Raw genomic sequence first — 15,783 nt, 5'->3', positions numbered from 1 at the left:
GGAGCTGCCTCCTGCCATGGCCCTGCGGATGCACCCCCCCCCCTCTTCTCTACCTCCTTCTGTTTCATGAATTGTGGAGGTCTGGATCGTGGTCCATGCCTACTACTAATTATTCATACATTTCTGTCAAATTCATTAAATGTGTTGTAACTCTGTAACGCTGTTCATCTGTACATATGACATCTATTGCGTCTGTCCACCCGGGGAGAGGGATCCTCCTCTGTTGCTCTCCTGAAGATTTCTTCCCTTTTTTTCCCTGTAAAAGTTTTTTTTCTATTTTTGGGGAGTTTTCTCCTGATTTTTTCCTGATCTGATGTGAGGTCCTGGGACAGGGATGTTGTACGTGTACAGATTGTAAAGCACATTTGTAATTTGTGATATTGGGCTATACAAAATGAATTAATTTAATTTAATAAATGATTGACTGGTGTCTGAACCACAAAACAGTTTGGCCTGTTGCACAATTTATGTAAAGCAAAACTAGAATCCATCTCACCAATCAGACAAACTTAATTGTCTAAAATTAACTGCTGGGATTTTTGAAAGCATTTTGAAAGCGATTCAGTAATTTGTTTGTACAGCTGTAGGACAGCCTTGTTAGGATGTCGGTTAGCAGTGTTAGGTCGCTTGAGATCAACATAGTGCAAAATAATCCATTTGATTGAAGTTATTTATTGGTTCTCTTAACTAAATCACAGAGTATTCAAGTTGGGAGTTACACCCTGAAATCTCAGTAAAATATACTTAGGACACACGGTCTGTTCACACGAAAAGCTGCAACAGAGCAATTCCTAAAGGCAAACATTATTCAAAAAATGTCACTGAAACTTGTGTTTAGAAATGTCAAAATATTTTCTCCCAGTAATTTCACCCAAATTAAACAAGTAAGGACACACTCAAACTGAATTGGATTCTAGTGTTTATTGGTACTTCTAAAACCAAAAGTTGTAAAATGCACTTTCAAATGTTACATATTTGCATAAACCTAAGGTGGACATCTTACTGTAAACTTTCATGTCAGAGTGCAAATAGTTTAAAGCCATTTTAAGTGGACACAGCAGGTATTACTAGGAAAAAAATAATAATTAGCAAAAGGGGAAAATGTCAGTCTGTGTGGATACAGTTTTTGAATTGTACAAAAAACAAAAAACATTTAATGCACACCTTTATAAAAACATTATCTTAAATGAGATAGATGCAATGACATCTTCATACCATTGTTCACATTTTTTTTAAGAAGTAAAAAAACAAAATAAACTGATAGAACAATACTTTATTTGGGGGGTGTTGCCAATTTGTCTTCTCTTAATCATAAATTATTTGACATATTTACTAGACACACAATTTAATTTACTAGTGATTCACAGAGATCGTTAGTGGCATTAGATGTACGCTGTTTCTGATGTTACATTTCAATGCACAGTCAACATTACAGCGATAACAGAAGTAAAATGTGGCGCTGAAACAATGAATTGACTGGTTGATTAACAAAAAATTCCTTTACCAATTCATCAAGCAAAACATTTAATTTATATCTTCTGGATTTAGCTTCTTAACCATAACGGATTTGCTATGTAAATTAAATATCTTTGGGTTTTAGACTGCTATTATTTTTCATTATTATGAAAAGTTATAATTAACCTATTTATCAAAAATTCAATTAATCTTTAGTGGCAAATGTAGTGAAAAGATACATTTGCTAAAGACTTTAATGCTCAGAGACTGACAGATTTTTTTTTTTCTGTGTTTGGAAATTATTCATATTAACGCATTCCATTTATTTAACTGCCTTTTCAGTTTAACTGAAATATGATCCTACTGTTATATATTTGTCATGGAACATGCAGCTAAAAATGTAGTTTGTATTGCACCCACAGTACAGTACGTCGTGACCTGAGGTTGATTCTCAATCATTTGGGAAATTCAAGATAATACAAATGTTAACTCTATTTTCAAGAACTATAATATTATATAATAGACTTTGTAAATATAACTACTACTATACATATGCTTGTGACTTTACTAAACTGAAATGTAAAACATTTAAAATCATATTTGAATAATAAGGTTATTTATATCAGTGAACTGTCTGCTACACTCTGGACAGGATATAAAAATAGAGTCTTATTAATTGCATAAAAGGTTTAAAGCACCCGTTAGATATTTTAAAACAAGTATATTAAGAAGCAATGCCCATTATGCAAAATAGCTCCTGCAGACACACACATATGTAAAACAAACACTCAATCATACGAGTATTCTTGCACTTGCATCAGCTGAAGACAAACATTGAAAATGTCAGGCTTTGTCGGTTAATGAGAAATTAAGCAAATACTGACAGCGGACGGGGATCGAGGGGAGAGGCTTGTGTAGTGTGCTCACGTTCAAACTTCCATTATTTTACAATGGTTAGTACTTCATTAAAATAAGTATATGTGTGCTAGACTCAAATCATGATAATAATCTAAAAGGCCTGCTAATATTAGAAGTGTGTAAGACGAGATTTCAAAGAAGCAATCGAGGCTGCTGTTGCATAAGCACATGGTGCGCATGCAGCTGCATATGACACTATTAATGTCACCACACGCAAGAGAAGAAGCTATGCATGACCACACATGTTCCTGAAGACCTGTATGTGTGGTAATGTGTGACACTTTGGGCTGCACTGGGCTGAAATTTCACTCTGTCAAACACCCAAGCAGGGCCACAGTACCCTCGAGTACGACACCTTGACTTAGGCGTGACACAGGTTACCGCTGGACCCACAGGTGGCTGAAATGCCATACTTCTTCAGAATGGGGTTGAAGTGGGAGGTCGTACCAGCGCCGGCCTCTCTGGGTGGTAAAGGCTTCATGGTGGAAAGGATCAGCGCCAGGCAGTCTGCCACATTCTTGTTTGGGGCACAGGCCAGGGCCGGAGTGTGGCCTGCAGAGGGCCAACAGAGAAGAAGTATCCTACAGTGCCCCCTAGGAACTTTTTTGGCAGGAAACACAGACCGCTTTGGTATTGTGTCATAGAAATATAATTATTCCTGCTTACCTTCCTCATCTACAGCCATGACTGCAGCCCCTCTGCTTAATAACACCTGCACTACAGTTGCCAGGCCTTTCCTTGCTGCAATGTGAAGGGGCCTGCATGAGAGAGAAAGCTAACTCTTTAATAAGCCATTTATAAAAAAAAGATCATGCAGTGTTACTGGGGGCGAGTCAATACTGTAAACATAGAAAACTTTCTTCTCGTTGACATCAGGGGGCTTTTTAAAATATTGATATTCAGTCATAACTTTAGAAAAATCCTAATGCATTTCCTTTTAATAATACATTTGAAAAATAAATTACCGTAAAAATGCATTCTACATTACGAGTTTTCATTTTCAAAAATTGACATTGGACCGTTTTTTATCCTTTTTCCAGGTAAAAGTTCTGATAAAAAACACTGATATTTTAATGTACTGCACTTTTAAGATGTATAATCTATATAGCAACAAATTCAGTACATCACACTAAAATATATTTTTTAAATGCACACTGCATAATGTGTCTGAACACGAAACTTCCGAATCCATACTGGTTGATTTCCTTATTCATAAAATCCAATCCAAGTATTTTCAACATTTTACAGTTTTGATTATTTTGTATTCTCAATTAACAGCATGGACGGCAAGCCCTTTTAGACAACTCACATTTGGAGAGTGCTGTTTGTTGCATTTATGAGAGAGGAGTCGCTGGTCTCTCCGAGGATCAACAGGGCACACATCTCATGACCCTGCAGAGAAAAACACATTGTACAATATTGCTAAAGCACTTTATCACTTAGAACAAACTTCCTGGAAATGTAATAAGTGCCACTGCATGCATACAGTACATGCGATTGTGTATGTGACCTTGCTGCAGGCTAAGTGAAGGGCAGTATTAGTATCGACATCTACCAGGGTCAGGTCAGGATTCGCTTTGTGGAGCAAGAACTCTGAAATGCAGAAGATAAGACACCTTTCACATTGAAAAAAAGTACCTTTCAAACATTATCAACCTTTAACCAGTGCAATAGGGAAACAGAATTATTTGGTGTATTAAAGGTTAACACGAGGGAGGACTATGAGAGTGACAACAAGCGTTGGCCTGTCCAAAAAGGACTTGAATTATTGTCTTAACTTATCAAGTAAGTTCTTGAAAATAAATGATTAGAGGGGGAAGATGGATAAAAGAGGGACATTTAGTATCTCTTGCAGAAAACATGTAGTTTTGTCCTCTACTTGAGCTAAAAATGGTCCTGATGTGTTTTAAGGTTTTCCAGGTGTCGATAATGTTGACACATTTTAAAGACACGGACCACATGAATTTCAATCACATACCAACGGCCATAGTCTGTCCATAGTCAGCAGCAACCATCAACGCAGAGCATCCACAATGGTCCACAGCATTGACTTCTGCTCCCTGGGCCAGGACCAGCTGGAGCCCAGCAACATTTCCTGAATAAGCAGCTGCATGCAGCGCTGTCCTGCACTCACATAACATATACAGGAGAATGCAGCTCAATTACATATTTCTGCAAGCTATGAAAGGACTTTCTTGTCCCTTTCAAGATAAGAAAGGTTTACACAAAGTTTAAACACATTTTACAGAGTATAATTGCGGTTTGGATTAAATACGTTGTTAACGACTGTTTTACATATCATACAGTATTATTACCTTTTCTTGACAGATATTTGCATGAAAAAAGACCATTTTGTGGCTCAAATGGACTGCAATAAGAGATTGAGTTGCATACTTGGATGACCTGCAACTTCCTGATGTTAAACTCAGACAAAACAGAAATGATTTTACTCGGCCCTGAACAATTAACAAGAGAGCAATTATCTGGTGATGTGGTTTCTGTAGATGGCATTGCCGTGGCATCCAACACCACTGTAAAGAATCTCAGCGTTATCTTTGACTGGGACTTGTCCTTTAACTCCCACGTGAAGCAAATCTCAAGGACTGCATTTTTTCATCTAAGTAACATTTTAAAAAATCAGGCACATCTTGCCTCAAAGCGATGCAGAAAAAATGGTCCACGCGTTTGTTACTTCTAGACTAGATTACTGCAATTTCGAATTATCAGGCTGCTCTAATAAGTCTCTTAAATCCTTCCAGTTAATCCAGAATGCTTTCGCAATGCCTCCTGCCTGGTGGACCGGCCTCCTGCCTCCGTGGCCCTGCCTCCTGGCATGGCCCTGCTGATGGCCCCCCCTCCCCTCTGTTTCATGGAGGTCTGGATCGTGGTCCATGCCTACTACTCATTATTCATACATTTCTGTCATATTCATTGAATGTGTTGTAACTCTGTAACACTGTTCTCCATCCAACAGGGGAGAGGGATCCTCCTCTGTTGCTCTCCTGAAGGTTTCTTCCCTTTTTTTCCCCCGTAAAAAAGTTTTTTTTCAGTTTTTTTGGGAGTTTTTCCTGATCCGATGTGAGGTCCTGGCATAGGGATGTCGTATGTGTAATTTTGGGCTATACAAAATAAACTGAATTGAATATGTTTATGTACATGCATATCTGAATTGAAAATAAACCTAAAACTTCTACATTTACAAGATCCGTAAACTGATTCATACCTGCAGTGCTGCATGAAATAGACCTGTTATAAAAAGTACAGCTCAGCTCAGAGCAGAACCAACCTTCCTTTGGCATCGCTAACGTGAACAAGTTTTGGACCAACAGTCTTCACCAGAAGTCCAGCAGCAACATCATGTCCATTAACTCTGCGTATGACAGAAGACACGCTAAGCATTTCATTGATTGTTTTTAATATACAATAAACACATGTATGTGTATACTTTTACTACAGTACTCACAGAGCACAGTGCAATGCAGTGAAGAGATTCCCCTCCTGGTTGCTAAAAAGTTTGTTTTCAAGTAAAATGTGTAAACATCCTTCACGCCCTACAGACACACAACACAAATGGACAAATGTTTAAGATTAAGATCTTTGTAAAATGACGGTAATACAATATCTCAACATGCAAGACAGGCACGTGTTTAACGTTACTACAAGGAACTTTTAACAGGTTATGAAACAGACTCAATTAATAATAATAATAATGAGGCCACTATACGACCTACATAATCAATGGAGTCCATCAGCAGGAAGACTGGCTATTCATCAATAGTAATGGTGGGTATTGTTAATGCCTGTCAACGAGTTTTGATTCAGATATCAGACGAAACAATTTTCGGCATGGTTCATCAGTAACTCCTTCAGCTCAAAAGGAGACCAACGCTGATCCAGCAGCAGCAGCTTGTGACGGCATGACCTGGAGCTCACCCCCTGCTTCCTGGGATCAAACACACTGACACCATGCTGCCGGAGGCCCAGGCCGTATTGCTGGGCCCTCTGGAGGGAATGGAGGCACGGGAGAACAAGAACCAGGACGAAGCAGGGAAATTAAAGTTATTTTTAAAAGGGGAAGTGGTAGCTTCAGCCCATTAGCGGTGAAGCTTAGTGCTTTTGTCCACAGGGACCACAAAAATAAACACAAATGAAAGTTCCTTGTTGTAGCTTTAAACTGAGAGAAATAATTAAAATGCTAAAATAATGCTTTGGATAAAAACTATTGAGAGACTGCACCGGTGCGACTATAATAAATATCCATTCATACATGGTTTTTTTTCACCGTTAATTTGTATCTGTATTCAGGTCCATGCTTGCTCTATTCATTCCTGAATCAAAGTAATTTCTTAGAATGACCTAAGTCTATTCGACATAAATTTTTTCCCTGACGTCTCACCATGGTGGGCCGCCCAGTGGGTTGGTGTGTAGCCTCTGAAGTCCAATATGGAGTCTAGAGGGTCAGCTTTCATAGCAGCCTTTTGCAAAGTTTGAAGTAGCTCTGTGTGTCCACGGGACGCTACGAGGTGCAGCGGGGTTCTTCCCTTAGAATCTCTACACAGAGGAGAGGCCCCATGTTCCAACAGAGCAGATACACAGTCCTCACTGCCCAAAATGGCCTGCAGCAGGAGGACACAAGATATGAGTTGAGAGGGGAAAAAAAACCATCTGGAAAATCCAGGACTCTGGAAAGGTGCATATCCCTCATTAACATTATTAAGTGTCGTTAAAAAAAGTGACTTACAGCTCTGTGTAATGCAGTGAAGCCCTTTTTGTCTGCAGCATCTGCCTTTGCTCCTTTCTCCAACAGGATGTGGACACAGTCTGTGTGACGTCCCAGAGCTGCCAGCATGAGAGCTGTCCTGCATTCGACAAAAAGAAAAACTGAAGATAATTCTCTGATCATGTCAGAAAAATATAAATTAGTTGGAGTTTCGGTGGGTTCGCAGCTTTCATAAGAAATGTGTTAACAAAAATGCAGTCAGTGATTCGAATCCAATACAGTCTGTCAAATTCAGCAAATAACTCCTAACAGTCTGCGAATCCATTCCAGACAATTGGCAACAGGGGGCGCTCAAACTCGTAAACTGAACAGGGGAAAGGCCACAGCAGTAAAACTAACATATTATAATAATTTTTTTGGGTGCTGTGTTCAAATATCAACAATATTTCTCAAGAATCACAGACACATCATATTTAAGTTAATTACACCCAACCATTTTATCACCATAATTTACCCCACAAAATGATCATGCTTTGAGCTTGAATTTGAGCTTGCAGTGATTTATGTGTTCACTCTTTGACTCTCACACCTCTATGTCTGTAATCAGCAGCACCTTAAGTCATTGTTTTATACCGGTACTATTTTTGAAAGATAATATGAAACTTTTATGAATCATTGTATACAGCATTCAACATGTCACAACACATTATTCTATATATATGTAAATGCTGCGCACGCCGGGTGTTTATCTAATGAACCAATAATCAGAGTATAAAATGTGACTCACTGTCCCTGTGTATCTGGACTGTCGATGATGTCGGCACTTTGTTCCCCACTGACCAATAAAAGCAGACAGTCCATTTGGCCCTCAGCAGCTGTACAGCGGGAAAACAGTAAAAGGAAAAGGTCAGTTCCGAGATTAAAGTAATCACATCATTTTAAAATAAAAAACATAAAACATTATGGTTTATTATCATAAGTGTATGTCAAAAATCCTCAACACCACAATTAAAACCAAATGTATACTGTATATTTGAACAAATTCCTTAACGACCCCAGGATCCCAAACAAACACTATTGCATCTGTCTATCCGGGGAGAGGGATCCTCCTCTGTTGCTCTGCTGAAGGTTTCTTCACTTTTTTTCTATTATTTAGGAGTTTTTCCTAAACCGATGTGAGGTCCTGGGACAGGGATGTCGTATGTGTACAGATTGTAAAGCCCTCTGAGGCAAATTCGTAATATTTGGCTATATAAAATAAAAAATAAAAACACACACACACACACGCACCTGCAGCATGGAGAGCCGTCTGCTTGTGCTTGTGCTCCTTCAGTGTGTAGGAGGCTTGATGCTTCAGCAGCACCTCCACACACGTTGCAAACCCCCCCCCGAGTAGCCAGATGGAGGGCAGTTCTGCCTTCCATGTCCCGCAAATCCAGACTCACTAATGTCTCACAAAGTAAACGCAGTGCCTCACAGTGACCATAATACGCCTGTAAAATGAATAATAACAGTAGAGTCAAAGGCTTGTGATCATGTAATATGTCAGGTCATTTTCAGTGAAATAATTGCCATCATGTGCTACTCACAGCTAAGTGCAAAGGACTGACTGGAATATTACTTTCAACCTCTTCTAGACAGTTGAACGAGATCTCCAGGAGCTGCAGAGTGAGAGAGGAAAAAACTTAAAACTGGTCCGACCCTGCAATTGATTTAAAAGAAACTACAAAAAAAACACAGACCAGTTCCAGGTGCTGTTTGTTCCCATAAGCTGCTGCATAGTGGACCGCACTGTAACCCTTACTGTTCTTGAGAGTTGGGTTTGCTCCGTTGTCAAGCAAGAAGTCTAAACACCTGAACACACAGAGCACAACATTAAGAATTCTGTCCGGGTTTTTTTCTTCTTCTAGCAACAAGAATTAATCAAAGAAAAGGGGTTTTATAAACATTCACTTCTCAATGTGTTGAAGGGTTCCATTAAATTAAACATAACTCTTCTTTGTATTGTTAGTGTGTGTATTGGTTGTTGAATATCAAGTATACCAAAACAAAATAAAATTGAATGCGTTGTTGTATTAAAATCAAGCTTTTGTTCTATGAAGTGTCCAAAGACTAACAAAAGTTTACATCGTCCAACCTAATACAGGTCCGATTTTCTTTTTATTTGATCTCATAGATGCACAGATTTGTTTGTGACTTTTTCTTATCTCTAATTTGCTCTTTTACACTCTTTTTGCAGAACAGAACACATCTATTGTAAAGATAAATGTTTATCTACTTTATAATAAACAATATGTGTGATATGATACTGTTATGTTCCCCGACGACACACGTAACAGATACAAAAATAAATGTCTTACAGAGAGGCTTCCTGTTGCTTTTCATCACAGTGGTCGGGCTCTGAGTTGGTTTCCCTTCAATGGAAAAACTCTTTTAAAACGTCTTGAAGGTACTCAAAAAAAAAAAAAAAAAAACGGTAAAATGAGTAAGAAATTAAAACGGCAGTAAACGCTCTCTCACCCACAAAAGGTGTGTGAAGCTGCAGCGTAATGCAGAGGGCTGCACCCCGTCAGATCCAGCTCATTGACATCAGCGCCGGCTCTCACCAATGAGATTGTGCATTGACTGTTCCCGTTAGCTGCGGCATAGTGCAAAGGAGATCTGCAAGGTGCAACAGGGAACAGCTGTGTCATCAGGTAACAATCAAGCAGAGTTAATGTCTTAGTTCACGGTATTCAGCACTGCTTACCTTCCCAAATGATCTTTAGCATCCAGTTCAGCAGCGGCACTATTCAACAGCAAGTTCAGACAGTCAACATTTCTGTCACGAGAGGAAATAAGTAGTCAGCAGTGTGTCAAGAAAAGACACAGCTTTTAACAATTAATACTTTCAAAATGCTGGGGGAAAATGTATAGTGTATATATATATATATATATATATATATATATATATATATATATATATATAAAAGAAAACAGGCAAATATCTTGAACCATCATCATTTAAAAAAGGAGATGAACATTTTTTTTTCAATAAGTCAAAACTTTTCAAATGTATGTAGACGTCACTAAAGTAAAAATACTGTAGTAAACATAACTGTGTTGTGTGTGTGCGCGCGTGTGCTCACCCTCCAGAGGCAGCTGCATGCAGACAGGTCCTTCCGTGGTCGTCTAAAATGTTTATATCATCCCCAGCTGACGGCACCTGAGACGGCATGATGTAAAACTGGCCTGAACAATACACGGCCAAACAATAACAATTTGTTAAGTGGAAATTGTTGTTGTTTCATTTATTAAAATGTTAAAAAGGGGAAGGATAAATTGCGGACCACAGTTTGATGCCTCAAACAGATTCTCACCATTGGACAGTAACTTTCGACAACAGTCTGGAAATCCGTAAAGCGCCGCCAAATGCAGTGGAAGCATCCCGTGAATGCCCTGTCTGTAGAGATCATTACAAAGATGATTTACTGTGTGTGCTGAGATGGGAACAGCTTTCTGGATAATAATTTGGAATTTGTTGGTTTGGATGTTGAAGTATCGATAGTGAGTTTGCATCATAATATTTTGTCATGAGGAAGCAGAATATTACTGGATCCTGTGTAATATTTGAGTCTGCATGTATGCATAATAATGCTTTTCATTTACAAAATAACTGCAAAATGACTGGTTTGGCCAGTCTTACCTGGTCTTATCAGCACCGTTTGTCAGCAGAGTGCTGATCAGCAACTCCTGACCATATCTGGCAGCAACATGAAGAGGAGTGTTTCCAAACATATCAGCACAGTCAATCTCCCCCCCTGTGTACAAAGGGAGAAGGAAACAAGATTGAGGGAATTGAGGACGTGCTCTGATATTTTAAAATCAGAATATAATGGGACGGCACAACTTCAATCATGTGTCACAAGACTATAATGGGAAGAGTGTAAATATGCTACCATTTTGGATTAGAATCTGGGAGCCTGTGAAGCGCCCAAACATAGCAGCAATATGCAGAGGGCTCTTTCCTTCTTTATTCTGTTAAACAGAGAAAATGTAAACATCTTTCGTTAAAAGAATTACATAATTTATGATAATCTGCACATTTTTCATTAAATCCTAACAATAACTTTATTAGTTAAAAGAAATAATAAACATGCTCTTTACCTGCACGTTGACATCAGCACCATTGTTGATGAGCAGCTCGAGACACAGCACCCCGCTGGAGGAGGCAGAAGACAGGTGCAGCGGCATGCTGCCGTGGTGATTGGGCTGATTGATGTTGGCACCACAGTTCACTAGCTCAGTGGCCACAGTGTCCTGCCCCGCGTGACAGGCCATGTGGAGCGCTGTGTTCCCAAAAATGTTCGGTTCATCAATCTGAGAGATAAAGGAGAAAAACAAATTCATGAGTATACACTAAAGTTTATTATCTGTGTTAAGGGTCAAGAGGTTTTGTTGATGATGCCTGGCGGTATCTTTTTGAAAAATAAGGAAGAAATGAGTCTGGTGGCTTTTTCAAAGGGATATTTTATTTATTTATATTAGCTTCAGCTGTGAGATTAGAGATGTAATATGTGACCAGATGTTGGTAACATCAGCAAAAAGCAGTTTCCTGATGAGGCTGCAGCATGATTAGTGACATGATCCAGGGTCAAGAAGAAACCAAGGCTGGAGCTCTGCACGATACCATGTTATTGAGGCCTAATCGTATATCAAACCACATATAAATTCAGACTGCTGTGTTTTTGTAATTGAGCAGGGTGTTCCCTGACATTTTGATTTCGACTAAAGCAAAGACAATGTGATACAAATATTCTACAAACCCGTTGCAGCCAAAACAGACAGTACAGAAAATACATGACAGCTGTAATAATGTATTAGGATTTGAGTTTTCTTATAGTGATATGACCCTTTACCTCAACCACCAGTCTCAATAGATATTTGACCACGTCTAACTGTCCACTGACGGATGCAGCATGGAGCGGAGAGTAACCACGTTTGTCTTTGCACATCACATCAGCACTGTGAGACACCAGCAGCTTCACAACTTCCACATGTCCTGAAAGAAGAGCTGAACATTTACTACAAGTCTCCAACATGCAGGCACAGCACAGCAAGCTCTCCTGTTGGCCTGTATGCAATTTTTTAATGCGGCTATTTTAGAGCTAACTTAAGTTTCAACCATATAAATCAAACTCACAATCAAAACCAATTAAATGTGCAATGAGGTCAGACCCATCAAGTCAGACAAATGTGTAAATTAGATTACAGCACAAACATCCCCTGTAAACAAAGGTTGATATTGAAATCTTAGTCCTTAGAAAAATAACCTTTTTGTCTTTTCTAAAAAATTAAGAATTTCTGCACGTGGTGTGATGTTATTGTTTTTAGCCCACAACCACAATATACACATGCATTATATGTCTTTTGTTCAATCCCTCATATCCATATCCCATACAAGCATACAATTGTATATTTTATAATGAATAACTAATTGGCAACAACTTCTGACTTATGTTTGTTTTTTGCTCGTTTCTTATTGTGTGCAGACACATTTTCCTGAAATTCATGCAACAAAAAGTTTTCATTCTGGGTAAAAACTGATAACATATTTTTTTGTTTCTCAGAAGAAGAACACCACTCACCAAGGTATGCAGCCCAGTGGATTGCCTGCCTTTCCTTCTCATCTTTGGCACTCACATTTGCACCTTTGCTCAGAAGCAAGTTCACCATCTGCAGAAAGTGGGTCAACCAGTGTGTCTATCGGCTCATCTTACTTCTATCGTTACCTATAGTCCAATGGATTGTGTCATTTTGTCTTGACAACCGTCTCGTAACATCCGTGAACACTTACAAAGACAGGGCTCTGGTTATAATTTGGCGACAAAGAGGAGCAAATATTGTGTGAAACTTGGTTCATATATTATTAGACAAATATTTATTTTCCATAATGCTACAACTGCCAAAAAACAAGAAAATGTCCAGTCATTCATTAATCTGAAGCAATCAAGCATATAGGTTTAATTTTTGCTTTAGATCAGAAGGAGGTCTTTGGCTATCAACTTTACCTCTCCATGACCACTGTGCGCTGCATGATGCAGTGGTGTCCTTCCCGACCTGTCAGCAGCATCCAGGCTGCACACATGTGGTATCAGAGCTTTAGCGCAGCCTGTGGCCCACTTAGCAGCTGCCATGTGTAAAGGTGTATGCCAGTACTTGTCCTGTGTGTTGACCTTTGCGCTGTGCATTAGTAGCAGCTCAACGGCTTTCTAAGGAAAAACACAAAATTCAGAGAATTTAAACATTAGAATCTGGTGGGTAAGTCCCTTGAAAATCCCTTCTTCCTATGTGTTTTAAAATATAAGCATACTTCATTTCGAGAGGCAGCTGCTCGATGTAAAGGAGTCAGCAAACCCTGGTCCTTAGCATTGACATCCGCACCTGTAACGGAAAGTAAAAGCAGAGTTAGTCTTTTGTTTTTGTGTGTTTGGATAATGTTCAGTTCCTCTGTACTTAACTAATTGTCATAATTACTAGAAAGGCTGATTAATAGAAAGATAAACCAAAAACTCAAGGGTATGTCGCTGATGATAGGCGTTCCACTTACACATTCCAAAGTGAGATAAATTAGTTTTCTACCTGAAGTAATAAGTAGGTCCATAGAGTGGACATCGCCCAAATAAGCAGCAGCATGAAGTGGTGTGCTTTGGCCTTCGTCCTGAGTGGGAAGAAAAACACATTTTAGCTAATATATATTATAGCTTATACATATTTTAGCTTAACATTGCATTACATTTTGTTATATTGTGACCCCCCAAATGTTTGCCCAGCTAACATGCACTTTTATCTTTTTTCAACTATTGTCCAAAAGGTTTGATTGAAATTGTTTTATTTAACTTTTTTTATATTAACTAGCAGTTTTAAAAAAATTAAAAAAAGGTAATGCGGGATAATATTACCAGTGAATTGACATCTTCATCATGGTTCAACAAAAATGTAACTTCTTCTGCATTTCGGCTAAATATAGCCTGGACCAATGGAGACTGAAAGAGAGATGTCACATGCAAAACAGACAAAAGGCAGCATGAAAAAAAATTAATGTCAAAATTAGATTGAAGTCATTATGTTTTCTGTGATAATAGCAACAAAACCCATAGAAGCAGCGATTAAACATAGTTTCAACTGAACATCATCATCAGCAAACTTGTTGAAATCCACTGGGAGCATAAACACATTTGCGCCTTTGCTGAGATCCCAAACGTGTTTTACATGTCTGAGTAAATTGTGTACAATGTAATCATGTACACTTCCCCTATGTTTGATCGTGCTGAATATGATCATTGTACCTTTGACTGAATGAATCCTGGCCTGATTAACTAAACTAAGGATTGTTTCCCAACTGGATGTAATCAGAAGGCTTCAACCAATTGTCTTTTGAACAAAGACATGCAAGTCCCTAACTAAAAGAAGCAACCAGAGAAGGTATGACCAGGACAAAGTATAAAGAGAGAGAACAACTTCCCACCGCGGTGCTTATTTAAACCCAACACTTGTCCTGGGTACTAACTATGCTCTGAGCATTAAAAGTGTGACAATACTGCAAGAAGTATTGGTCTCATTACAAAATTGCCACAATAGTTAGTAACACATTTCTTCTCTGTGTATTTCGAGGGGAAAGTAAATGCTTATGTTGAAATATATTTTAATTGGAATGATACAATCAGCTTCAGTAAAGATAAGGACACCACGTTCAACCTAAAGCATGTTTATTGCATCTGCATTTATTTGACTTAAGAACAGGAAAACTTGAATGTAACGTTGCTTGTTTGAATCATGCAAAGATCCTGCACTTTGTACGTATATTTAGAACATGTTGAAATGACTAGGCACAATTTGTTTTTCACATATAACGTAATGCAGACGTAGTTACAGAAGAGGAATGTTGATCAATGCAAAGATCAAAAAGTTTGGAAGGGTTTGGACTTCATGTACCAGGTGATGGGGTCTAACTCTGGTGAAATACAACATTTAAACACCGAACATATAACTTAAACTTGTAGTTTTCCATGGCTAATAATTTGTAACATTAACTGACGTTAGCTTTGTAGCAAACTTTGCTCGACATGTTGCCAACATGACTAGCCAGCGGTGTTAAAAAGTACAGCGAGTTCAAGCGTTAAGTTGTATTTACTACCTGGTCCTTGATCTTTCTTAACTCCATGTCACAATCACTCTGGAAGCTCCCTCATTGAAACTAAGTGTAAAGTTGACTACATGTCACTCTGCAGCAGCTAGTTAGCCTAGCTTGAGCCGAGTTAGCTCCTGAGATGTGATGTGTAGTTACCGGACACCACAGTTAACAGAATATCGCGAGAAGAATTAAAGAAACGGGATTTGGATGCATTTTACTTTATCAAATATTTGTCCCTGTTTTACTTGTCCTTGTTTTACGTTGTTTTTTTATTCACGTGTTTATTAAAACAATCTAGATATGACTTTATTGTGAACATGGCCGCATGTCATCCTCATACATGTACAAGCCTTGTATTTATTTATACAAATATGGACCATCGGACAAGTGGTCATTGTAACAATAAATAAATAAATAAATAAATGAATAGATAGATAGATAGATAGATAGATAGATAGATAGATAGATAGATAGATAGATAGATAGATAGATAGATAGATAGATAGATAGATAGATA

The 15,783-nt window shown here is 38.5% G+C and overlaps 1 protein-coding gene across 1 annotated transcript; it reads right to left on the bottom strand.

Annotated features, from left to right (window-relative positions):
• Positions 1–902: 902 nt before the first annotated feature.
• Positions 903–15,715, bottom strand: LOC117730950 (serine/threonine-protein phosphatase 6 regulatory ankyrin repeat subunit C-like). The gene is given in 29 exon segments (XM_034533028.1): positions 903–2,925; positions 3,040–3,131; positions 3,683–3,765; positions 3,884–3,966; positions 4,352–4,497; positions 5,660–5,743; positions 5,837–5,924; positions 6,770–6,989; positions 7,115–7,232; positions 7,881–7,968; positions 8,384–8,480; positions 8,482–8,586; positions 8,683–8,754; positions 8,836–8,947; positions 9,454–9,507; positions 9,614–9,754; positions 9,843–9,914; positions 10,222–10,324; positions 10,453–10,535; positions 10,779–10,893; positions 11,032–11,110; positions 11,240–11,452; positions 11,992–12,134; positions 12,721–12,808; positions 13,144–13,344; positions 13,446–13,516; positions 13,715–13,793; positions 14,035–14,118; positions 15,270–15,715. Coding segments are annotated over 29 exon segments (3,132 nt in total). The 5' UTR covers positions 15,297–15,715; the 3' UTR covers positions 903–2,734.
• Between the last annotated feature and the right edge of the window lie 68 nt (positions 15,716–15,783).

This window comes from Cyclopterus lumpus, chromosome 5, assembly GCF_009769545.1.
Source record: "Cyclopterus lumpus isolate fCycLum1 chromosome 5, fCycLum1.pri, whole genome shotgun sequence".
NCBI lineage: Eukaryota > Metazoa > Chordata > Actinopteri > Perciformes > Cyclopteridae > Cyclopterus > Cyclopterus lumpus.
This window is presented reverse-complemented; position numbering and strand designations above follow the sequence as displayed.